Source organism: Odocoileus virginianus, chromosome 31 (genome assembly GCF_023699985.2).
Source record: "Odocoileus virginianus isolate 20LAN1187 ecotype Illinois chromosome 31, Ovbor_1.2, whole genome shotgun sequence".
NCBI classification, from domain to species: domain Eukaryota; kingdom Metazoa; phylum Chordata; class Mammalia; order Artiodactyla; family Cervidae; genus Odocoileus; species Odocoileus virginianus.
The window spans coordinates 35,760,556-35,785,511 of record NC_069704.1 but is presented as its reverse complement, the minus strand read 5'-3'; the positions used below and the strand labels follow the sequence as shown (position 1 = coordinate 35,785,511).

At 48.7% G+C, this 24,956-nt stretch overlaps 1 protein-coding gene across 1 annotated transcript in view; it reads right to left on the bottom strand.

Annotated features, from left to right (window-relative positions):
- B4GALT1 (beta-1,4-galactosyltransferase 1) overlaps nt 1-24,814 on the bottom strand; it is a 53,352-nt gene extending 28,538 nt beyond the window's left edge. The window contains exon 1 of the mRNA XM_020898659.2: nt 24,204-24,814. Coding sequence (XP_020754318.2) covers nt 24,204-24,627 — 424 coding nt within the window. The 5' untranslated portion in view covers nt 24,628-24,814. The remainder of the gene's footprint in view (nt 1-24,203) is intronic.
- Nucleotides 24,815-24,956: the final 142 nt, after the last annotated feature.

Below are 24,956 nucleotides of genomic sequence, written 5' to 3'. Positions count from 1 at the left end.
CAAGGCTGTCTAAGGGACTGGCTGTCCCAGCAGCAACGCAGAGCTTGTTCACCAAACAGCCTCTTCCCACTCACTGCTCCTCCCTCGCCCCTCTCATAGCCCCACCGTGTCTCCTACACGGATGGAAAGAGTGAACCCTGGCCCTTTCTGCCCAATCTGACAATTCTTTCCCCCACCTTCCCCCCTCGAAGCTGCCAGTGCTCTGAGAACCCTCCAGCTCACAACCCTGAGATGGGTCAGGGCTCGGCAGCCATGGAGGCTCCCGACCTGGAGCCGGATGCCTTCCTGGGTCTGGCGTCAGGGAGGAAGCCTCCCCACGTGCCCTGCATATCTCCGCCCATGCGGCAGGGGCCGTCCTGGGCAGCACACCTGGCTCTGACCTAATGACAAAGTCTAAGCGCTCAGACTCCAGGAGGGCAGTGACCAGCTCTGCCTGAACCTCGTGGACTTGCCAGCCAGTCTCAGAGACAGCGTGGGGCCCTCGGGCAGAGGCGCGGGGAGGAGGCAGAAGGCTGAGCCAAGGCCCCCTTGCTGGGTGGCGCACGGCGGTGCTACCACAAACCCTTGGCCCCGCTGGGTCGGCTTGTGTGTTTTCTTGGCTCTGAGAGCTGGGAGGCAGGGTTACGTAAGCAGATGAGCAGATGTGAGCCTGTCCTCAGCTCCTCCTGCTAAAGCTCCGCCACGTGGGCCTCTCAGCTGGGAGTCCAGGTCACGGCCTTGCGTGTAAGTCGCTCAATAACTTCAATGTGCAAGCTCAACTCAGACAAATTCCACTGCTTCCTAGCCCGGCACAGCAAACCCAAACACACATGCGCCCCTCCGTCAGAAGCCCTGCAGATCAAGAGCCAGCCCAGCATGGATGCCCAGCCGCCCTGCCAGCCAAGCCACTGGTTCACTCCTCTGGTCTCAGCCAAAGAGGCGGGAACATCCAGTTACGGCTTCCCAACTGACCAGCAGATTGGTCAAGACAGTCCTCGGCCTGAAGCGGGGTGATGACAACGGTTCACCAGCCCGAGACAAAATGGTTAATGTAAGGACTATGTGGGGCTTCCCAGGGGGCTCAGTGGTAAAGACTCTGCCTGCAAAGCAGGAGCCACAGGAGACGCAGGTTCTTGGGTGGGGAAGGTCCCCTGGAGAAGGAAACAGCAGCCTACTCCAGTATTCTTGCCTGGAAAATCCCATGGACAGAGGAGCCTGGGGGGGCTACAGTCCATGTCGCAATACAACTGAGCGACTGAACAACAACAAAAGATAATGTAGGTGGTTCTTCATGAAGCTCAAAGAAATCAATATATCAGAATGCCCGTTCTTCCAAGAGGAAGTGTTTCTTACTCATTAAATGTTAAGATCCCTTTTCTTTTATGAAATGATCACAGTGGATTTTAATGTTGAATTGATTGTTTTTTTATTTAAAACCAACAAACAAAAACAACCCTTACTTGGCAACCAGGGGTCAGGACTCCCCAGTTTTAAAAAATTTTTTCTTGAGTGATGAAATTCACGTTTTCAGGAACTAGCCAATGCCCAGAACTTTGTGACTCAACCAGCTGAGATGTTGGAATCTCTTCCTTGGCCAAGCCTCAGACCTAACAACATGGCACGGCCCCTCTTCAAACCATCCCTCCCGCAGCCCACCCCCTCAGCTCCCCTGCGGTGTTACTCCTTGGACTCTTTGTGGGTGAGCCATTTTCCTCTGGACCAACCTTCCAAAGACCTGATGTAGGTTGGAAGCCGAACTAGGCACTATGAAATCCCCAGGCACAGGAATGACAGCTGTCTGCAGTGGTCTTATCAACCCACGGTGGCCCTTGTGACTGCAGACTAGAAATGAGAAGCACCGTCTACTGCAAGGGGCTTACACTAAACCGTCTCTCCAACAACTTCGTTATCACCAAGTCAACAGCTGCCTGGCCGCAGCTCAAACATCACCTCCCCTCGGAAGCGTTCTCAGACCACTCAAGGTTGGTCCTTACTCTTCCTCTTCCTTCATTAAGGACTCGGAGCACCATGTCCATTTAAGCGTGCACCTAGTTAGCACACACCACTTGCCAGTCGGTGCCAGGCATGCAAGCAGTGGGGGTCGGGTTAAGCAGTCTTTGCCCTTGGCCAGGAGGTAGACTAGCAATGCAAACACAGTGCCGAAGGTGACAGCGGTGATGATAGCGGAAAGGGCACATAGGAAGGGGTGTCAACTCTGGGGCCAGGGAACAGAGCCAAGGAAAGCTCTGCAGAGAAGCAGCGGACTCCACTGGCCCCCTCAGCTCCACCCCGGGAGGAGAGTCATGAGTGTCCACTTGGCTGCCGTGGACACGGAGTGCGCCAGCAAACCTGAGCTGAATGGGTGGTGCGCAGTTCTCCCTGCCTCCAATGCAAGAAACGAAGAGGATTTCCACAAACCTTGAGAAAATGTGATGAAAGTTTAATGTACAAGAAAACACGAGAACGTGATGGAGGAGCACAGGACAGAAAGCCGCCAGATGGGACTGCTCATGGTTCACGGTAACCGTGTCTCACTGGGTTTTAAAATCCAAATCACAAAGGCTCCCAAAGTACTGGAAATCATTTCTTAAACCAGATGTTCATGCTCCTTTTCTTTATACGTTTGGGTATATCTTTAAAATAGAACAATAAATATTTAAAAATATAACCCGAGGACAAGAAGTGTGACTCCCCCGCCACCACCTTCTTCATCCCTTTCCCAATAAACTAGTGTCTTCCAAAATAAAGACTTCAAAACATACAACTCCATGACCAGAAAATAGGAATCATCTACTCTAAAGGCTGGTCTGCTGGGTCTCAGGCACACTGCATGCAGGACACAATTTCAACACCCACTTGTTTTCTGCCAACTCATCATCCAAGTCTCTGTTAGACCCTGAGGGGAGAAACGCTTTTTCAACAGGAAGCCGAGCACAGTTGTGGTCTCAGAACCCTGCATTTGGGGGCAAGGAGAAAAACAAAGTATTTCCTCAAAAAAATAAAAGAGGCTGCCAGAGCAGGTCTACAGAAGAGAGCCCAGGAGGGAGAGGGGAAGCTGGGCAAGCCGGACAACACAGGGGGGCCAGCTGCTTGCCCATCCATCTCTGTGCTGAGGAGCGTCCCTGCCATGTGCCTGAATTACCACATTGAGTACCTTTTCCAAAATATGACCTGAAAGTGACCTGGCCGGGAACGAACCTCAGTGGAACTGCCTATTCTCATGCCCTGTCTCTCTCCCACTAAATTCCCACCCAGCCTTCACACAAAGGCCAAGCTTTTGCTTTATTGCACGTGCTTTCAAGATATTGTTGAGGTTTCCATCTACTGCAGAGGTTCTCAAGCTGTGGGGTACATAGACAGTCATCTGGGGAAGCATGTAAAATTGCAGATTCCTGGATCTTCCTGCCCAGAGCTTCTGATCTGGTAGGTCTGGGGTTGGGGCCCAGGACTCTGCCTTTTACAAGTACTCTAGGTAGCATTAACATAGGTCCCTAGAGTATATTTTGAGGAACGCTGGTTTGCAGGCTCACCTGCTAACTACCACCTCCCTCCCACCCCCATGAAGCTCTTGAAGAGTGAAGAAAAACAACTTATGCTCAGGAACTACTGCATATTGCTGCTCTCAGATGACATTTCACTTGTGGCTTTTGCAAAGCAACAGATGAAATGGCTATGCTGGGTTGCCGCATCTGAATATCTACATTTTAACTCTGCCTGACTCTTAACTCTTTAAGCCACATTTTCTCTTTCTCTTGTTTTATTTATGTTGATCCTTTTTTACAGTGTGTGGTGGTTTTTTTTCCCCCATTTATTTTTATTAGTTGGAGGCTAATTACTTTACAATATTGTAGTGGTTTTTGCCATACATTGACATGAACCAGACATGGATTTACATGTATTCCCCATCTCGACCCCCCCTCCCACCTCCCTCTCCACCCTATCCCTCTGGGTCTTCCCAGTGCACCAGCCCCGAGCACTTGTCTCATGCATCCAACCTGGGCTGGTGATCTGTTTCACCCTTGATAATATACATGTTTTGATGCTGTTCTTTCTAAATATCCCACCCTCACCTTCTCCCAATGGTGTGTGTTCTCATGCCATCTCAAAAACCTTTGTGAAGTAGGCAAGGGGAACAATCCTTCAAAGTTCAAACTTTGAATTTCAAAGCTTTTCCAGGATCCTTCAGGCCAGCTGGTCCACGCTCCAGATGCCTACGAACACTCTTCACCTACCAATGTTTCAACCTTTCCGAGCCCACATCCAAGCCCCCCGGGAGGAGGCTGCCAGTCTATCTACCTGCTTCCTCTAGTAGACCCCTGTCTCCTTGAGGGCAGGGGCTATATACCATTCCTTTTGAACCTGGAACAGTTTCTGAAAGAACAGGCTATTCAAATGTTGGTGATCCCCACAACACATTCAACTATGAACTAAGAACCTGAGTTAGCAGAATTGAGAGCCATCTTGCCCATATGATGCTTGAGAATCTAGACTGTCGTCCTAATTACACACCTATACCCAAGGTGGCCAAGGGCAAGAAAACTCTCCCTTCTGAGCTCTAAAGATGCCATTGGTTTCCAGGTATAGCACCTAATTCATGACCTACGGGCACATCCCCCACCCTACATTTTAAAATGAGTTTCCTCCAGATTCTCACCCTATAATTTTAGACACAGTGGTAGTGTACAGCCTCATCTTCTAAACAATATATTGCTATTTCCTCATCTAAACCTTACACTGCCACATCAAACAGATGCTTCTCCAAATATCACTTGTTCCTTGAGAGAATAACTCCAAAGCTCAAAGTCTAACATGGGTCGTAAAATCATCAGAAAAGCCTTGGATGGTCACCTAGTCCAGGGTCCTATCACCAAGGGCACCAAGGCCTAAACCTAAGGGAGTGAAGTCAAGGTCAGATTCCATCACCTTGAAGGGTCAGGATCCACCTTGAAACAGGCCTCTTGGATAATCTTAGCAGACCAGGGCTGGAGGGACCTTGAGAATTATATTTTAACCCCAGTGTTACACAAAGGCCAGAGAGCCTGATGGATTTCTGCAAGGACACTTAAGATTTGCAAAAAAGTCATCCTTATCATCTCCTTATTAATCCTTTAAGGTTCTGATGATCATGGCTGCGTCTACACAGTGGGCAGCAGATCACAGCTCACGTGGCCCTTTGCTTTCCCTCCACTGCGCCTAGCGGTATATTCCATTTCAGAACTCCAAGGTTCAGAATTCCTGGGGATTCTGATTCAAGGAGCCTAAAAGTGAACCCAATGTGACATCGCTGATCTAAACCCTTCTCAAATTTATTTCCACACATACATGGTCATGGTTCAAAATTCAGAGTGGGCAGTAGAAACAAGGATAGAGAACTAGGAAGCCCTGGGACTAGGGGCCTAACAGTACACATCTGTCCTGGGGTAACCCAAGGAGGTTTCTACGGGCACAGAGATGCAAGGCCTGAGATCAGGACGCAGTGCCCAGCGATCAAGGCTTTTACAGCCCAGTAAACAGGCTTCCCAGCATTTGTCCTCTGGGGAAAAACTGTCCCAGGAGGAATTTCTGCTTTGTTTGGTTCCAGCCCAAATGCACACTTCCTCCTCACCCAGCCCTTCTCCTGCCAGGCTGGCCTCCCTCCGTTGGAATTTGTGGAAACTGCGCCTGCTCACCGTTATCACTACCAGGAAAGGCTCGGGAGGCCTGGAAATTCTATGTTAGCCCCAGGATGATCCGGCTGTCTCTCTCTCCTCTTAGAACCAGAGCACTTCTGGAAGGGATGATTTGAGCTTCTTAGAAAGGATAAGATGATATAGGCCTGGGTATTATTTTAAGACCTTGCCCTGCAGGCAGAGGCGGCCTCCTAGTCTCTTCTGGGTCTGATACTATCAGCCTGGAGCCAGTCACCAGCGGGTAGCCCAGGGCCTGCCAGGCCCAGGAAGGCGGGAGCCACACTTCCCTCCACCCCTCTCCTGATGACTTGCCCCTCCCTGGATGCCGGGGGAGAGCACTTTGCTCTGCACCTTCTTAGGCCGTTTGTTACAAAAGGTGTGGAAATTTGACACACGGTTCTATAGGAACTAAATGCAACTTCCGAGGGAAGCAATGCAGTGGGAAAGACCAGGTTCAAATCCCTACTCCAGAAGTAGAGAACGGACAGGTGGACACGAGGGGGACGGGAAGGATGGCACAGATTGGAAGAATGGCATTGACAGATGTGCACTACCAAGTGTAAAAGAGATAGCTCTGGGAAGCTGCTCGGCAACAGGGGGCTCAGCGATGACCAGGCGAGGGGTGCGGGATGACTGGGAGGGAGACCCAAGAGGGAGGGCATACATGCATACTTATAGGCAATTCACTTCGCTGTACAGCAGAAGCCAACACAACATTGTAAAGCAATTATACTCTGATAATAAAATTTAATAAAAAAGCAAAAAAAATCCCTGAAAAGCCACAGGCATGTTTCACCATCTCTGAACCTTGTCTGTGATACAGCACAGTGCCTAACACATAGTGGGTTTACAACACGGATTTGCTGAATAAATAGATGAATGATACCTGCATGCGGACCTTTCATTCTAACAGGCAAAGTCATTCTTTTTTTTTTTTCAAAGTCATTCTTAACAGAATTCAATAGAGGCTAAGAAGTCATCAGACAGACTGCTGTGGAGAATCACCAGAGCTTAGTCATACCAGCACAATTTAAAATGTGGAGAGACTAAGGGTATTCACGTAGTTATAGAAAAAGGGTACTGGTGAGAGAAAGCACAAAACAAAGGGGAAAAAAGTATTCCATTCAAACAAAAGATAGCATGGGCAGAGTGAACAGATAGAGGACAGGCTGAGAGAAGAGACCTGCAATGTCTGAGACCAGCAAGAGATTAGTATCCAGGATGTATGAGGAAATCTTACATGTCATCAAGAAAACCACGAGAGCCCCTGTGAAAAAACAGCCAAAGAAGAATTATGAATAAGCACTTTACCAAAGAAGACTCCCAAAGGCCATCAAGCATATGAAAAGATGCTCCAGCTCATTTGTCATCAGAGAAAAGCAAGCTAAAACAAGAGCTCACCCAGCATATCTAATCGTTTGGCAAAAATGAGGAAGTTCGTTAATGCTAAGTATTTGTAGAGAGGTACAGAGATGCTCTCCTCTCTGCTGGTGGAGATGTAAACGGGGGCAACCGGTCTGGAGCCGTATCTGGCACTCGGGGAGCAGCATAAATCCACACACACGTCCAGAGAGGACACAGAGAAGGCTGTTCCTTATGTCAGGATGTGTGAAGGTAATGTGGGAGTCTGTCATTAATGGAGACAGAAAACTGGGATGAACACCACAGACACTAGATTACACATGGCAACGTGGATGGACCTTAAAATTAAGGGTGAGCGTCTGGAGCCCAGCTCCTGGTTTCTAAACACCACCTTCTACTAAAAAGAACAAGAGCTCGTTGGAGAAGTGGCTGATTCTGGGGCTGAGTCAGAACAAATAAGAGGAGGCTGGAACATCTTGATTTGCCTAAAAGTAAAGGAAATGCTCAAAGAACAGAAGGATGTGCCAAAATGACCTGGGAGCTAGCCCGAAGGGGATCTCGTAGGCCAAATCTGGGATGTACATGCTTAGTCGCTCAGCCGTGTCCAGCTCTGTGACCCGAGAGAGCCTGAGCATTAAAAGAAATAATGTTAATGAAGAATTATGAACTACTGAACAAAGGATCTGTAACTCTGTACTAATGTATGAACGGGAAGAAGGGAAAGCTCTTCCTCACAGGAAAATGCACACTAATAAATGTAGAAGCAATGATAGAATTAGATCACCAACCACCATAAACATTATCGATTCTGGTAAGAATCATTGATAGGTGCTAAAAGCCAATGGGTGAAAGTTTGAGGAATAACAAGATATTCACATAATCTCAAAGTAAATGCCCATAAGACACACTTTAATTAAAAGGGGTAAAATAACAAACTTGAAAATGGAGAAACAGCAGAGGCCACCATAATGAAAAAGATCAAAGTTCACTTGGCCAATAAGTAACAAATTAACAGCATGTGTTTCTACATAGTATGTACTGAGAGGAACTCGGCAACATTCACCCAGTATTCTTGCTGGAAATGCATAACCTGAACCTCACCACAAGGAAACATCAGACTCAAATTGAGGGGCATTTATAAAACAACTGTTCTGTGCTCTTCAACAATGTCAGTGTCATGTAACACAAAGAAATGTCAGGCATTTTTCCAGATTAAGAGACTAAAGAGACATGATGATGGAATAAAATGCATGCTCTTCAATTTCCTTTTAGTACAAGGACAATCTTGGGACAAGTGATAAAATCTTCATAAGGTCTGTAGATGGGATAATAGAAAATTTTCAATGTTGATTTCTTGATTTGGTCATTGTACTAACTCGTTATATAAAAAAAATTCTTGTTTTTAGGAAATACACACTGAATATTTAGGGATAACAGGGCATGATTTGGAATATCACACATGCACATACATGGAGAGAAAGAAGAAAAAAGCAAATACAGCAAATGTAAACATTTGGGGAATTCAGGGGAATCCAAAGGCTATCCAGAAATTCTTTGCATAATTTTAACAACTTTTCTATGCATTTGAAGTTATGTCAAACGTTTTAAAATTTGAAGAAAAAAAAAAGAAGAAAGAAAAAGCAGAACCGGGTAAAAAAAAAAAAATTAGACTCAAAATGAGCTATAAAAAATACCATTGGGACTTCCCTGGTGGTCCAGTGGTTAAGACTACTACAAGCTTCCAAGGCAGGAGGGCACACAGGTTTGATCCCTGGCTGGGGAACTAAGATCCCATATGCCACATGGCATGGCAAAAAAATAAAATAAAATGGTTTATAAGTTAAAATAAGTATATACATATACTATGTGATCACCTTACACGGCATTCTGAAAAAAATAAAACAACAGTAATGATCAGTCATTAACAGGGGTGAAGGGTGAGAGGAAAATATGACTACAGGGGGATTTTGGGAAGGGTGAAAAAATATTTTACATCTGGATTGTGGTAGTTTTATATATATGTGTGTATATACATATAAAAATTCATAGACCTATAAACCAAAAAAGGCCAATTTTATGTGTATTAATTTTAAAAATTAAATTTAAATTAAAAATTGCATATATATGAAGCAGTGGCTCCCATCTGGCAAGAGCAAAAACCAGATATACACTAAACACTTTAATGCCCATGGTGGGGTTGGAAAATGGAAGTGGGAATGAGGATCAAAGAGAACAAATAAATAAGCCAAGAGAGTCCTTGATGATAACAGGCTACGAAATAAAAAGTTGGGATGGCTGGATGGAAGGAAAGAAAAGAAAGAAAAAAGTACACAAGGGAATCCACAGGGGAGTGGTGGAGGACAGCGCAGATGTGTCCTTCCAGGGCTGCACAGGGGAGAGTGGAGTTCTGACCTCTGGAGCAGACCAAGGTCCCGGGGACGGGGTCACCAGCCTGACCCCCTGACTCCAGCCAGCACTGGAGGACAGCTCACTTCTCTGCTCTGACTTCTGACTTCACAGCTGCCTGATTACACGATGGCTTCCCTCATAGCGCTGCCGGCAGCCGGAGAACGCTAAGCCAGTTGACAACAGTTTTGATCTTCCAGTAGCACAGCACAGTTGAGCATTCCAGCATGTAAATACGTCTCGTGGGGGTTTTATTTCTGAGTCAGCTGACCCTCTGATCAGTTTTGGGGCCCCGACTGCATTTCTGGATCTGCAGTGCTAGTCACCGGTACACCCTTTGCTCTCCAAGTAGAACCAGGCCTTGGACGGTGGAAAGCCTGCTGCCCTGCAGGCCACCCGGGCAGCCAGCCAGCCATGCACTCCTGACAATACCTCTTTGGCATCAGGACCTCTGAATGCAGCCTGTTCCAATTTCTTCCTCTAAGGAGTGGAGATAATAATGTGTTCTCTCCACGTGGTAAATGAGATAACACATATGCAGTCTTATCACAGTGCTTAGCACTAATACATGTTCAGTAAATATTACTTCGTACTAACAGATGTTCAATAAATATTACTTCGTCTTCTCCCCTGACTCCCTAGAACTTCAAAGCATACAGATTATTATAACTCTGTAATCACAAGTGGCTGAAATTTCACATTTCTACTCTAATTCATCAGCATCGATGATAGATTTAGAGCTCAAAGGGTTCTGTGGGTATGATATAAGGCTTCTTACAACATATAAGAGCTGAACAGCGATTCTGTTTGTTTTTTACTATCAGGGACAAGTACTAAAATGCTAAAGAATCAGCTTAGAAAAGAATACCAAAAGAAATTTTTACAATCTTGGAAACATGAAGACTGTCATAAGGAAAAGATAGACTTAAATATATAAAACTTTTATATGATCAAAGATACCAGAGATAAAGTTAAAAGACACAAGACAAATGGAGAGATCATATTTGCAAATGATATAAAGGAGTAATATCCATAGTCTTAAAAACTTCTATAAATATATTTTAAAACTATTCAAAAAATGGGTAAAAATATGAACAATTTACAAAAGAAATACAAATGGCCAACTAATACATAAACATTTGCTCAACACCATGAATAATCAGAGAAACGAACTAAAACAAGATACCACATTTGACCATCAGATTGATAAATGTAGAAAGAGTGATAAAATCCAGTGTGGGAAACAGGCACTTTCCATACACTGCTGATGAGTGTAAACTAGAGGGCAATTTAACAGTATTTATTAAAATGTTGAAAGTACATGATCTTTAGACCCAAATCAATAACCTAACATTCCACCTTAAAAAGATGTTTAAGAAAAAGAAAAACAAACTAAACATAAAACTAAAGCAAAACAGAAGGAAGAAAACAATAAAGATTAGAGCAGAAATTAATGAAACAGAGAACAGAAAAATAACAGAGAAAATCGATGAACCCAAAGTTGGTTCTTTGACAAGATCAACAAAATGCCATACTTTTGGCTAGACTGATCAAGGTGGGAAAAAAGAGAGCTAGAGAGAGACAAAATTACCAAACTTGGGAATGAAAACAGAAATACTCCTAACAACTTTGGACTGGGGGAAAAAAAAAAAAAAGGATTATAAGAGAATACTATGAACAACCACGCCAACAAATTAGATGAATTAGATGAAGTAGACAAATTCCTAGGAAGACATAAACTATCAAAACTGACTGAAGAATAAAAAGAAAATCCAAATAGACCTGCAACAAGTAACAAAATTGACCCAGTAATCAGAAAGCTTCCTACAAATAAGAGTCCAGGCCCAGACAGTCTCATTAGTCAATTTCACCAGATATTTAAAGAAGAATTAATACAAACCCTTCACAAACTTCTGAAAATTGAAGAGGAGGGAACTCATTCCTCTTTACTCTGTGAGGCTGTGTTACTTTGACACCAAATTCAGACAAAGATATCAGGAGAAGGATGAAAAGGGAAACTACAGATTATTTGCCAATTATACTTCAATAAATTTGAGGGCATGGGTTTGGGTAGACTCCGGGAGTTGGTGACGGACCAGGAGGCCTGGCATGCTGCATTTCATGGGGTCGCAGAGTCGGACACGACTGAGCGACTGAACTGAACTGAACTGAAAGCTGAGGGGAAAACCCCATAGATCAATGACTCTTATGAACAAGAATTCTCAACAAAAATATTAGTGAACTAAAGCAAGAGGTATATGAAAAGGATGACATACCACAACCAAGTGGGATTTATCCCAGGGATTCAAGTTTGATTTACACCTGGAAAAGCAATCAGTGTATAATATACCACATCAATAGAATGACCAATGACAAAAACCACATGATCATCTCAATAGACACAGAAAAGCACTTGATGAAACACATCAACACCTATTCATGATAAAAACATTCAGTAAACTAGGAACAGAAGGGAACTTCCTCATCTGATAAAAAGCATCTGCAAAAATCCCACTGCTAAGATCATACTTAAAGACTGAATGTGAAAGACTGAATGTTTTTCCCCTAAGATAAGAAACAAGACAAGGATGTCCTCTCTTACTCATCTATTCGACAATGTGCTGTAAGTTCAAACCAGGACAATTAGGCTAAAAAAAAAAAAAAAAAAGAGTTGCTGTGAGAATCACTGAAAATAATGCAGATGTAGTACTTTTCCCATGCTTGGCATGTAAGTAAGATGCTGAGTAAGCATTATCTGTTGTGGGTGTGGTTGATGTGGTTTTTGCTGGAACCTAGAATCCTAGATTCACAGCGGCTCCCACTGATTGGGTTTTCAAGATGACCAATTTACTTGTGATCTGGGGCCTGGCTATGGGAATTAATGGGAGGGTCAGCTGGGTGTGGATCTGACCAGTAACTGACTCCACCGGGGCTCAGCTTTCAGACAGTCACCCAGGTCTACACGGCTGGCCCTCACAGGCCAGCTGTCCTGCAGCCCAGACATTCAGCTGCATCACCAGGCAGGAGGAGACACCAGAGAATATCCAGGCCAGCCCCTTATCTCATTTAATAGCCGGGTAAAGTGAGGCCTGGGGAAGAGAATGTGACTTCTCTCGGATCACTCAGTAGGCTGGCGCCAAGACGGAACTTCAGGGTGTGGTATCCTGGCTTCCTACACCGGCCCCTGGGTAGACACAGGCTGTCTAGGCCTGCGTCTTAGTTTTCTAACAGGACAGTGGTGCAGGCCCAGCCTGAGCCCGCCTATGTCCAGCCCAGCGCCTGTTTCTGTTTGCTTGTTTTTAACACAGCCATTCTTAACTCCTGAGACTCCACCGAGTATCCAGTGCTCCCTCCGGCTTCTACCTGACCACTCAGCTACGGGGTGGTCTGTGATGGCCTCGACCCAGGACGCTGACAAACAATGATCCCCTGGAGAAGGGAATGCTGTGAAGGACCACAGAAGCCTGGCATGCCTGACACACGGCAGCCCACACTCCAGGTTCCCAGCGTTGCAGATCCAACGTGGAGGTCTCTCCTTGGGGCCTGGGGTAGGTCTGTTCAGATGAGCAGGCCACCGTCTCTACCAAGCTGGCTAAACCCTGCCCCTAAACCGTGGATACAGCCTCAGCCTCCTTCTCCTGACTGCCCTGGAGCAGAGAGAAAAAACCTGCATTTGAAAAACATTTTACTTGGCAGCCTACTGTGTGGAACGTATACCTTTGCTGCCTAGCGGATGTGTTGTGCATTGATCAGAACTCCATTACCAAGTGCCTCAGATCAGTCCATCCTCTTATCAACCCTCCAAGGTAAGGACAACCCTTCCACTTCACAGAGGAAGGAGGTCTTGCCCTGGGTCCCACAGGAACAAGATGCTCACAGCAGCTCTGGCCCGGTTCCAAACGGATCCGGGGAGCACCCCATTGAGTCACAGCTGATTGCCGAGGAATGCAGCAGAAAAGAGGACATGAGGAGAGGCTGCAAGGCTAAGGAAGCAGCTGTCACAGGCTGAAGGCACCTCGTCTACTTGGCGTAAATCTCTGGTCACTGACATCACGAGCTCTAAAGTCATTCCAACATTTGTGCAAGTGGTAGGCTGGTAGGCTCCTCTTTGTCTACAAAAAAGACATGTGTATGGGGTGGGGGTAAGGGGTGGGGGTGTGGCTACAGGGTCAGAAACAACAATTCCTGTTTGCAGACCTCGGGCGACTGATCAACTTATTTATATCCAATCTAATTTAAAGTCTTTCTTCATCTGGGCCCTGTGTCTGGATCCCATAAACCAGGGCTGTCAGAGCAGAGTTCGTGCAGATGGGTTAATGGTCAGGTGCCCAGGCCAGTCCATTAGAGCCTAACATGGGTTCTGCGTGTGGTATTTCCAGCAACCGAGCTGCAATATGTGAGATCAACAGCATGGTAAAGCCAGGCTTTTAAAGCGGGGATCTGCCCCCAATCTACAGGTGGCTCCACAAATAAAGAAGGAAAGGTCCTTATGTTGCGTAAATCAACTCTTTGGCAAAGGTGTGTGACGTGTAGAAAGAGCCACGTGTAAGGTTCCTCTGTGGATACCCAGTAACCTCAGCAGGAACTGCCCACAGGAAATGGCTTCTAGGAAAAGCCTCACATCCAGAGCACCTGCAGTGTCCTACACAGGAAACTGCACACACAGCTGAGAGCATTATGTGTAAGAACTCCAGATAAATCCGACTTTCCCTGGGAACCCACACTTTTTAGAAGTTAAAATCCCTACTGTTAGTGGCTCAAGTCATGTCCAACTCTTCGTGGCCTCCTGGACTGTAGCCCACCAGGCTCCTCTGTCCATGGGATTCTCCAGGCAAGAATACCAGAGTGGTTGGCATTCCCTTCTCCAGGGGGTCTACCTGACCCAGGGATCAAACCTGGGTCTCCCACATTGCAGGCAGATTCTTTACTATCTGAGCCACCAGGGAAGCCCCAGCCCAGGAATTTATTGAGCCAGCCAAAAAGTTCGTTCAGGTTTTTCCATACCATCTTACCCCAACTTTTTGGCCAACCCAATAGAATTTAGGGCCTGTAGATTATTCCAACCCTACTGGAAAGCACAGTGGCAGTGTGAAGCAGTGTCGTAAAGATGGCCATATCCTCTGGCCTAGAAATTGCCCTCTAGGAATTTATCCCCAGGAACTTGTTTCAACTGAAACAAGAAGCAACATGCAGCAAAGATGATCTATGATGGGGAAACACAAGATATTGGACCTTAAGGGAATAAGCCCCAAGGATTTCAGAAAGGAGCCACAAAAGATAATTCAGGTCACATAAGCAATAGTTTATAAGATATTGCTGAACAAATATAGTAGAAGGCAAAACGGTTCCCACTATGGTTGCAACAGAATAAAGTATGTATGCATCTGGAAAGTATGCCGGTAGATGTATGGTTTTACTACAATGGGAAGGAGTAGAATTATGCATATTTAAACATTGAATGTGGTGACACTGCACTTTCAATTGAAGAAGGAAAAGAAGCAGAAGAAGGAAGAGGAGGGGAAAAAGAGGAAGATGAAGAAGATGACTAGGAGGAGGAAGAAGAGAAGGAGAAATTTTACAAAGTGAAACCCAAAATCTTCACAAATAAGAACTGTTAGTACTACCGATAAGACATAATATATCTATATCGATCTGGTGGCTCAGACAGTACAGAATCCACCTGCAATGCGGGAGACCCAGGTTCGATCCCTGGGTTGGGAAGATCTCCTGGAGAAGGAGATGGCTACCCACTCCAGTATTCCGGCATGGAAAATTCCATGGATGGGGGAGCCTGGAGGGGCTACAGTCCATGGGGTCACAGAGAGTCGGACACAACCGAGCCACTAACAGTACTACCAGTAAGAGAGAACGTATATTTGGAGCTTACTCTGTGTTAGGCACTGCTTCGAGCCCTCTTGTGCCTACTAACGTCACAACATCCATGAGGTAGATTCTGTTATTATCCCCATTTTACAGGTGAGAGCAGTGAGGTACAGAGAGGATGAGAACTTTTCCAAAGCACACAGCTGGCCAGCATGATGGAAAGAAACACTGCCCATGCCATGTCAGAGGTCACCCACCTAAAAGCTTAATGCCTGCTGAGACAGAGAAGACAGAGTCCTCGACGGAGGCCTCATCACAAGACCCCTCAGGAGCTCCCGCAGGGGGTCACATGGCACATAGAACCAGGGTTCCCCCCTAAAAACCCAGGCTCCAGGAGGAAGAGGAAGAAGCGCGCTAAGGACCAACAGGCGGGCTTCCCAGGTGGCGCTAGTGGTAAAGAACCCCCCTGCCAGTGCAGGAGATGTAAGAGACTCGGGGTTCGATCCCTGGGTCGGGAAGATCCCCTGGAGGAGGGCATGGCAATCCAGTCCAGTATTCTTTCCTGCAGAATCCCCATGGACAGAAGAGCCTGGCAGGTTACAATCCATAGGGCCGCAGAGTTGGAATGAGTGAAGCAACTCAGCACACACACTTCAGAGAGGGGAGAAGGGACCAAGGCAGTCAGGATTCGTTCGCAATGATGAGCTAGAAGAACCAGAATGCAGAATCCTCGCTCGAGGCCCTTGAACTCCCCACACTCCTGCCACTCTTCAGACCACAAGCACCTTCTCCTGCACCTCTCCCCTTCTCCTTCCTCCCTCTGGGCCCTCAGTCTAGCTTCCTGGGCCCTTGTCCACACACTCCAGCTGCATGGCCTTGTCTCTCTTTTATCATTTTCCTTGCACCCTGCCTCAACTTCCTGTCCCCTCCAGCCCTGCGGGGGCGGCCTCCCACAGCTGGGACTTTGGTTATGGCACTCTCCCCACCGTGAGAGCAGCTAGGGATGACAACAGGCAGCAGACACCTGCCCTTCCCAACCAGGGAGACCGTTCAACATGCTGAGAGACCTTCGTTTTGACTCCAGCCCTGGCCCAGACCAGCCATCCGGCTCCCTGCACCTTCTCAGTGCCCTGGGAGCATCCCTGCTTCCTCTTATCTTTGCAGGGTCTGTCCACAGCTGAGGGAGGCCCCCAGGGTGGAGCCCAGCCTTTGTTCATGTCCGTCTCTGTGACAAATACGAGTCTGCTGAATGAGCAAAGAAGTCCCCATTCATCCTCTTCCTGGGCAGGGGGCCTCCTGCCTTTGGGGTAAGTACTCAAGGCTACCCATTGAGACAGGCAGGGACCCTGCCACGCCGCCTAAGGTGCTCATTTGAATGCGGAGAGCTACCCAGCACCTTCACGCCAGTGTCCAAGCCTTCTATAACGCAAATACCAGTTGCCCTGAGTCCGCCCTAGCTGGGAGTCCTTTCCTGTTTTTTCAAGCTGACAGTATCCTGAAACACAAGGGCAGAGCTGCTGTTTCAGGACGTCAAGGGCAAAAGGACAGTATGCAAAACAGGAAGAAACTTTTAAAGAAATGTTTAAAGGCATTTTCAGAATGCAACCTGTCATGAGGCCAGGCAGTCACTGAATCTTCTGCCAGGGTGCCTCCCCATGACCCGGAGACCCATGTGCTGGGGCAGGAAGGAGCCTGACCTCACACCCTCGTGGTCACACTGGTCTGACATAACCTTGCCCTTCCTCCTCAGTGCAGCCTCCCCTTCGATAGCCGGGCTCTGTGCCAAATGACCCTGGGCAAAGTCCCAAATCCGAAGTGTGCCTCAGAAGAGGAGAATTTAGCTCCAGAGAGGACATTCAAAGTGGACTGACTTCAAAGCAGACACCTTGCAAAGAGCCTGAGTGCCAAGCTCTGCTGGTCTCCAAAGCTTCTCCTGACAGGACTTTGTGGGAGCCTATAGATTCTCACTTCCTGGCCCTTCTCAGATCTCAGGACCCTCTGGAGAGGGGAGGTGGGAGAGCTGTGCTGGTTCGCTAGTTTGTTTCCACACCTCCTGCAGACACAGTCCCATCTGAGCCATGTCACCGGAACTGGATTAGCTAACTGGTGCTCACCCAGCACCATTGCCCCAGGGCCACCAGGCCTGTAAGCCCAGTCCAGGGACTTGGCTGCTAAGCAGACAGACGGAGCTATTACTGAGGAAGTGGACTCCTAGGACATCACGCCCACCACAGAGTCGTCCTGCAGCCTGGCCCCCTGCCCCCACCCCAGGCATTTACTTCCTGCACCGAGGTTTTAATCAGAGTTCTAGACACAGCCTTTATTCAGCAATAAGTGGTAATCATCTGCTACCACTAAGCAAACCTGAAATTCTCAATGAGTCTATCCTTTAGTAAGACTGGTTTAAAAACCAAGCCCTTTTCAAAAAGTGTTCATCCCCTTTTCTTCCTTTTCAAAAAACTCTACTATAGAAACAATCCAAAAAGTACGTAAAGTTTTATGCATGAGCCTCACCGAACCACTAAGAAAAACCAAAAACTGTATGTGTGTTCAGCAACAGTTGAAAAATAAAAGTTATACCCTTTGTTGTTTTTAAAGGTATAGGACCAAGCCCGTGATAAAATGTTAAGTGAAAAGATCCTGGCCATCAGGCTATCTAGATCTATCTGTACCAATCTATCTGTCCATTTGTAAAGATGTATCAGCTAAATTCTTAAACATGTACAAGACAAACTTTGCCAACATGCCTGGTCTAGGTATAGGAATATACATGTGCTTTTCAACCTCTTTTAACTTCTCAAGTATTTTTCAATGAGCCCGTATTACCTTTCACAAAAAGGAGGAAAAGATTACCCGCTCTTCAAAGAAAAAAAAACAGGCCAGAGTCAAGACCCACGGCTCTGGCCTCTAATATCCCAGTGAGACAAATTCTCCTCCTCTCTCTCTCTGAGCTTTGTGAGGGGCTTGGAGAGGCGGCAGGGGGAAAGAGAAGCAGATACGTTACACACCCAGACCAGACATTAAAATCCCTGCCAAAGAATTCAGCAACAGCCAATAATACAGCCCCTGGCCTGCATCTGTACAAGGAAGGGGTGGGCAGGGCCAGGCTGAAAAGTGGAACCTGAAACACTGCGCGTGTGACTCAGCCCTTCTGCCTCCTAAGGACGAATCCCTTTAGGCCACGTTCACCCAGAACCAGCTTCTTGCCAGGCCCTGTCCCCTATCCTTCAGGCCACCATGACCTTCCAACTTGATGGTCTGGCCTTTAGAACATGATCGAAGATCTCTCTCCTAGGCCAGCGACTGTGCAGGCCCAGGTAAACAGAGAGGCTCCACAACAGAGGCTTTTGCAATCACGGCCACGGTCCCTCCCCAAATTAAGGTACAGGTGGAACCCTGTGGATGTCACCGAATCCAGTCGAATGCCCTGTTAGGTCCTCGGATGTCACGGTCTGGCTTACAGTGAACTCAACACCTGGCTCACATGGGCAGTGCTAGAGGCAAAGGTAAAAAGATCCTCGAGGGAGTTAGCTCTAGGGAGGACCACTGTCCTAAAACAACTGGAATGCTGCTTAACCAGATAAGAAGAACTGGAATTTCCAGGTGGACGTAGCTTCAAGCAGAATTTCCATTTCCACTTCAAGAACACTGATCAGGAAGCCAGGCATGGGAGGCAAGGTAGAAGGGTGTGAGTGAAGAAATCACCAGGTCTGACTTAACCACAGGATGCATGGGCCCCCTTCACACACTGGCCAGAGCCCAGATGAGCCTCAAGGGGATGAGACTCCTGGCACTGCCCCCAGGGTCTGGAGGGTCCCCAGGCTGGAATCCACGGAAGATCCGGGATTAACTGTTTTGTCTTCTCCAAACCATAAATTTGTCTAGTCCCAGCCTGGAAACCCCTACTCTGCTGCTAACCAAAGACCATAATATCCAACCATATGGCCACTGATGTATCATTACCGTCATTATAAAGCAGCAAGTTAAAGATTACCCAGCAGAGCTAATGCAAGCCTTCAGAAATTAGAGGAACATTTTCACACAATCAGATAAAACCAGGACTGGAAAACTTTGGTCCCAGCTCTGGGTTTCTGAATAAGAGCAAGAAAGAAGAAAGGAAAGAAGGACAGGGGATGGATAGGGAGGCAGAAAGACTAAACGTGTTTGGACACACTGTGGCTTCCCTAAGTGACATCAGTATGGTTTAATTATGCCTCCTCTGCCTAAAAGGGCTTCTCAGGGCTTCTCCATGATAAAGAATCTGCCTGCAATGCAGGAGATGTAAGAGACGCGGGTTCAATCCCTAGGTTGGTAAGATCCCCTGGAGGAGGGCATGGCCACCCACTCCAGTATTGTTGCCTGGAGAATCCCAAGGACAGAGGAGCCTGGAGGGCTACGACCCATAGGGTCGCAAAGAGTTGGACGCAACTGAAGTGATTTAGCACATGTACCTCTGCCTAAATTGTGAGTTCCAAAGATGGGGGCATTTTGTTGTCTCCCTCTCCATAGCTTTAGTACTCAGCCTGCGAACAGGCCCACTGTCAAATCCAGACAAAGTGTTACCATATCAGACCTCTCACATGGACCCACCTGTAAACCTAGCAGGGATCTTCCCAAACTCAAGGCCACATTAAGCTGCCCTGAGCCTCTGCACTAAGGGTCTACTGGGCAATAATTTTTAAGGAAAAGCATTAGACTGGGAAGCAGGATATCAGTTTTTCTAGCCCCAGCTGGCTACTGCCTGACTGAGTGGCCTGAGGCAAGATCCTTCCCCTTTGGCATACTGCATGACAGGGGCCAGGAAACCGGAGACCCATCCTGGGATGCTGCGGTTCCAGGATGCCACAGTTTGAGTCCCATCTTATGCGTGGCTCGGGCAGCCTGTAATCCATGGAACTTTCACCCGATTCATCAGGTGGAGACCCCCATGTGCTTGCTCAGAGTCTGGGTCAAATTACAACAGGCAGGAGACACTTCTGCGACCATCAGGCTGTGTGGAAAATAGTGAGCCAAAAAGTCATGGAGGGCATTTCTCCATCTCAGACTGTCAGACAAGAAAGCAAGTCTATGTGTATATTAGGAAATTATTTTCCCCAGGAAAAGCAACAGGACAAAACTGGTTTAAAAGACTGTTACCAAACCTCCCAAAGCTTAAAGGTCTGGACACAGGGGAAGTTCCTGGTGCCTCCCCAAGCCCCAGGATGAGGCTCCACCCCAAGCCAGAAGGTTACGAGGCTCCAGGACTCATCCCCAAAGGAGAGAGACAGCCCTTCCCCGAGCTGAGGCCACACATCCTCTAGGTACACTCTGTCCCGTGTGTGATGATGGGAGGGTGGGGGGAGTGGGACCTGTGTGCTGCTAGAGAAACACCTGGGTGCTGAGAGCCAGGCAGAAGCCCAGCAAGTGCTCCGTCCTGCCAAGGGCAGAGACCACGGCAGAGGTTCGGCTGACAGCCCCCGGAAACCCAGGGAAGAGGGCTCATGGAGGGCCCTGGCAACCTGCAGCTGTTGGCTGGCCCAGGCGCCCATGCCTCTCTGGTGCCCACCTCTAGATCAGAGTCTTCATCTGAACATATGAAGAGGATCTCGTCAAAGGGGAGCCGGGGAAGCAGGGCCTCTGGTTTGGGCAGTTCTCTACTCACACCCTCCCGCCGCCACCCCAAGGGCTGAAACCAACTGTCCAGGTCAGGCTGGCCTCCCCTAACCAGTCCTACCCGAGCCACTGCCCACCCCTCAGCCAGCCCCCCTCTGGGCGGGCAGTGCCAGTCAAGTACGTTGTGCTGCCGCCAAATCCAAGCAGAGATAAACATTCCAGGAAAAGTAACTCAGCGCAAGGCCGCTACTCCTCCCAGGCTGACTACATCTCAGGCAAACACCCAGGCAGCCAGAAAAGGGAGCCTCAATGCCATGCTCAGCGCGATGCTACAGAGCCAGCGCCTACAGGCCTGGACTCCCTGGGAGGACTCCCTGGGAACTTGCAGGAATCCTTAGCAAAGACCCACCTCTCCCCTAAAGCTCTCACTCCCGAAAGCCTCACGTCAACCCAGCAGGGATCTGGGGACAGGGCCTACTCTGGCTCCAAACACTGCAACCTGCCCTGATGGACAGGGTAGACAGAAGCAGGACTCCAACTCCGAAGCATACTGAAGTCTGGCTGAGGCTCTGACAACCCAGGACAGATTGAACAGGGACCCGTGAGCAGCCCAGCCTGGGGTCTGGCTCCAGCAGGAAGGGCATGCCCGTCGCCCGTCACCCACCAGCCATGAGAGAGCCAAGCATCAGGCACAGACCCTTGGATGCCAGAGAGTAGAGCCCAGTTGTACAAAGGAACTGCAAGTAGTGAAAAGGTCACAGCATCAAACCCTGAGGGTGCTTTCTCCCAACGACCTCAAAACCACCATGCGAGGCCTTTAGCTGACACCTGCCCCACTGAACAGATGGGCTTGACTCCCCCAACCCACACAAACATGTCCCTGGAGACTTTCAGCTTTCTCAAGGCCCTCTCCTAACCAGGAACCTCCACACTGCGAGCATCCAGTCCTCGAACCTAAGGGCTCAATAACAGTGAAGAGAAACCCTCCACCCTCAACTCCCAGAGCTGCCTCGGCAGGAGCCAAAACATCAGGGTCCCAAGCATGTCACATTAAGGTGGACGAGCTAGAGAAGGCCCAGGGCCTCTCCCCACCCCAACCTCCGCTCTCCAAAACTTTATCTCTCAGGAAGTCTGTTTGTGCTGTCAGAGTCAACTCAGAAACAAGTGACTGGCCACCCATCACCAGCAACATCATTACGAAACAAAACAAAGTGAACGCAGGCCACCGCGACCTCCTATGCTTCACTGAGAAGGTCCCATACTTCAAACACCATTCTAATGAACTCTGGGGTACTTTCCTTTAATCTGCTAAAGGATTTCCCTTTCTTTCTACATAATATCTGGGCAACGATTAAAAACAAAAGGTCAAAATCTGGCCTCTCTGGGGTCTGCTGTTGTGTTAGTCGCTCAGTTGTGTCCGACTCTTTGCGACTCCACGGCAGGACTGTAACCTGCCAGGCTCCTCTGTCCATGGAATTCTCCAGGTAAGAATACTGGAATGGAGGAAGGTGGGAGGGGGGATCAGGATGGGGAACACATGTAAATCCATGGCTGATTCATGTCAGTGTATGGCAAAAACCACTACAATATTGTAATTAGCCTCCAACTAATAAAAATAAATGAAAAAAAAAAAAAAAAAAGAATACTGGAACGGGTAGCCATTCCCTTTTCTGGGGATCTTCCCGACCCAAGGATCGAACCCGGGTCTGCTGCATTGCAGGCAGATTCTTTACTGCATTGCAGGGAGATTCTTTACCGTCTAGACCACTAGGGAAGTCCCTCTGGGGTGTGAAGACTCACCAGCTCTCTTTCCCTTTCTGTGCTGTTCAGGGCCATCTCCAGAGGCTGACAAAATGGAACTTCAAATCCTGGGTCCTATTTGCCATGTACTTAACAAACACAATCTCATATAGTCCTAAAAATAACCTGTTAGTTAAGCATGGACAAGCCCATTTTACACGAGAAAGGGATTCTGAGGACCCCTGTAACATGTCTGAGGTCAGACACACAGCAGCATGGCAAAGATTTCATTTCATTTCCAGGACCAGTTTGTCACCCAGACTAACCATCAAGTCCAAAGGAATTCAAGCTTCTGCTTTAAAAAGCAAACAAACAAACAAAAAACCTCCTTTATTACCACGATTTATGTCTGACCAATTCCAAGAACATCCTCCCAAACTTGATATGAAAATACTGAAGTAATTATTGGAAAAATTGAGCAAGAGTGTGTAGGAGGCTTGCTCTGCCGGGGCTCTTAGAAAAAGTGACAGAGTTCCTACTGGCAGGATGCCTGCCCTTCTGCCGGGTCCCTCATTCAGAATGACATTCTCGACATCCTGGCATTGAAACTGAGCAGCCACCTGTCTGGTAATCTTGGGAGCAACCTGTGGCTGCCTTAAGCTTGACTGCCAGTGGATTACAGGTCTAGGGGAGGTTCCGATGGGCATGGGCTCAGCCCCTTCCTGACATAAGGAATGCAAACCCACCGACCCAAGCTCTCTGCTCCCGCTGAAACACAGGCTGGAGGCGCCAGTTCAGATCATCTGGGCAAGATGCTGAGACTTCAGGCTGCTACCAAGGAAGGGACAACTTGGTGCTAACTGCTTACATTTTAGCCCTCCAGCTCCCAGGATACACACACTACACTGGTACAAATACAGTCCACCCCTGGGATGGCCCTGCTCACATACATTTTGGGAACCTACAAGGGCAGGAAGCTGGGTAGGAGGGCCCCAGGGCAGGCATCTATAGAGAGGAGGAACTGAACACAATAGTGACAATTTACCCAGGGCTTGGCCACATTCAGCTAAACTCTTGTTTACACTGCTTTGTCTAATTTTCCAAAAGAGTCCCCTGAAACAGGTAACTCTTATTCCCACTTAACAGATGAAAAACCAAAGGTTTAGGGACAAGTCACGTTCCCAAACGCTTAGGAATAAAGTTAATCCACACTCAGGAGACGGTGGGTCTACGGATGTGACCTGGGAGGTCTGCTCCCTTCCCGGCTGGAGGCCTCATCATCACTTTTCTAAGCTAGAGAGGGTTACTCTGAGCTGCCTGGTAGTCCCTAACCAGAGTTAGCAGGGCGAAGGCTGCTCCGAGTTAGCAGGACTCAAACTCCCAAAACTTTTTGAGGTTTAGGCCAGAGCTGGGAAGTCTCCAAGGCCTTTTCCCGTTCTGGGGTCGGAGGGGCCTAATGGCTTTCCAAAACCGTGCCCGACCCAGCCTCCATGAATCCGAAGGGACTCACCTCCCAGCCTCTCACCCCAGTCCAGCCCGGAACCTCTGTCTGGGGATTAGGGGTTCTGTTCCGGAACAGGGGGACTGGCTGTCGTGGAAAAGGGCATGGGCGAACCTCCGTGGGGATCTTACCGAGAAGCGGGGACTCCTCAGGGCATTCGGTCAGCGACAGTGTTGTGGTGGAGGGCACCGAGGCCGAAGTCAAGTTGCTCCCGGGGCCCGGGCCAGGGCCGGGGCGAGAGTCCGCGTCTGGGTTGGAGGCGGCCCGCGAGCGCGGCTTGGAAGAGTTCTGCAAAGGCGGCGGCGCTGCGGCCCCTCGCAGCCGGAGCTCCCCGGAGGGCTGCCCGATGGCGGCGGCGCCGTGAGAGCTGCTCTGAAGCGGTGTGGGGACTCCGACCAGCTGAGGCAGGCGTCTTAGGTCTCGGCCGGCCAGGTAATAGACAAGGGTGACGCCAAGATGCAGCGCGCAGACAGCCACGAGGAGGCGGCAGGCCCGCTGCAGGGACGCGCCCGGCATCGCGGCGCTGCCGCCCAGGAGCGGCTCCCGAAACTTCATCTTCCCGCCGCCGCTTTAAGAGGGGGGTGGGCTACCGCGGGGAGGGCGGCCCGCCCGCGGGCCGCCAGCCAGGCACTGCCAGACCACAGCAATTGGGGGAGGGACCGGGCGGCGGGGGGAGGCGAAGGAGCGGCGCCGGCGGGCAGGCGGCTGATCTCGGCGACTCCGCCGGCTCAGCAGCCCAGCTAGCAGAAGTGCGCCCAGGGCGCGGGCGCGGGCTGGGGCGGGGCCGCCAGGGGACGGGGGCAGGGCCCCGGTAGAAGCTGAGTTTTCTGGACTGTAGCTGGAGGGCGGGGCCGAATTGTGGGGCGGGGCCGAGAGGAGGGGCG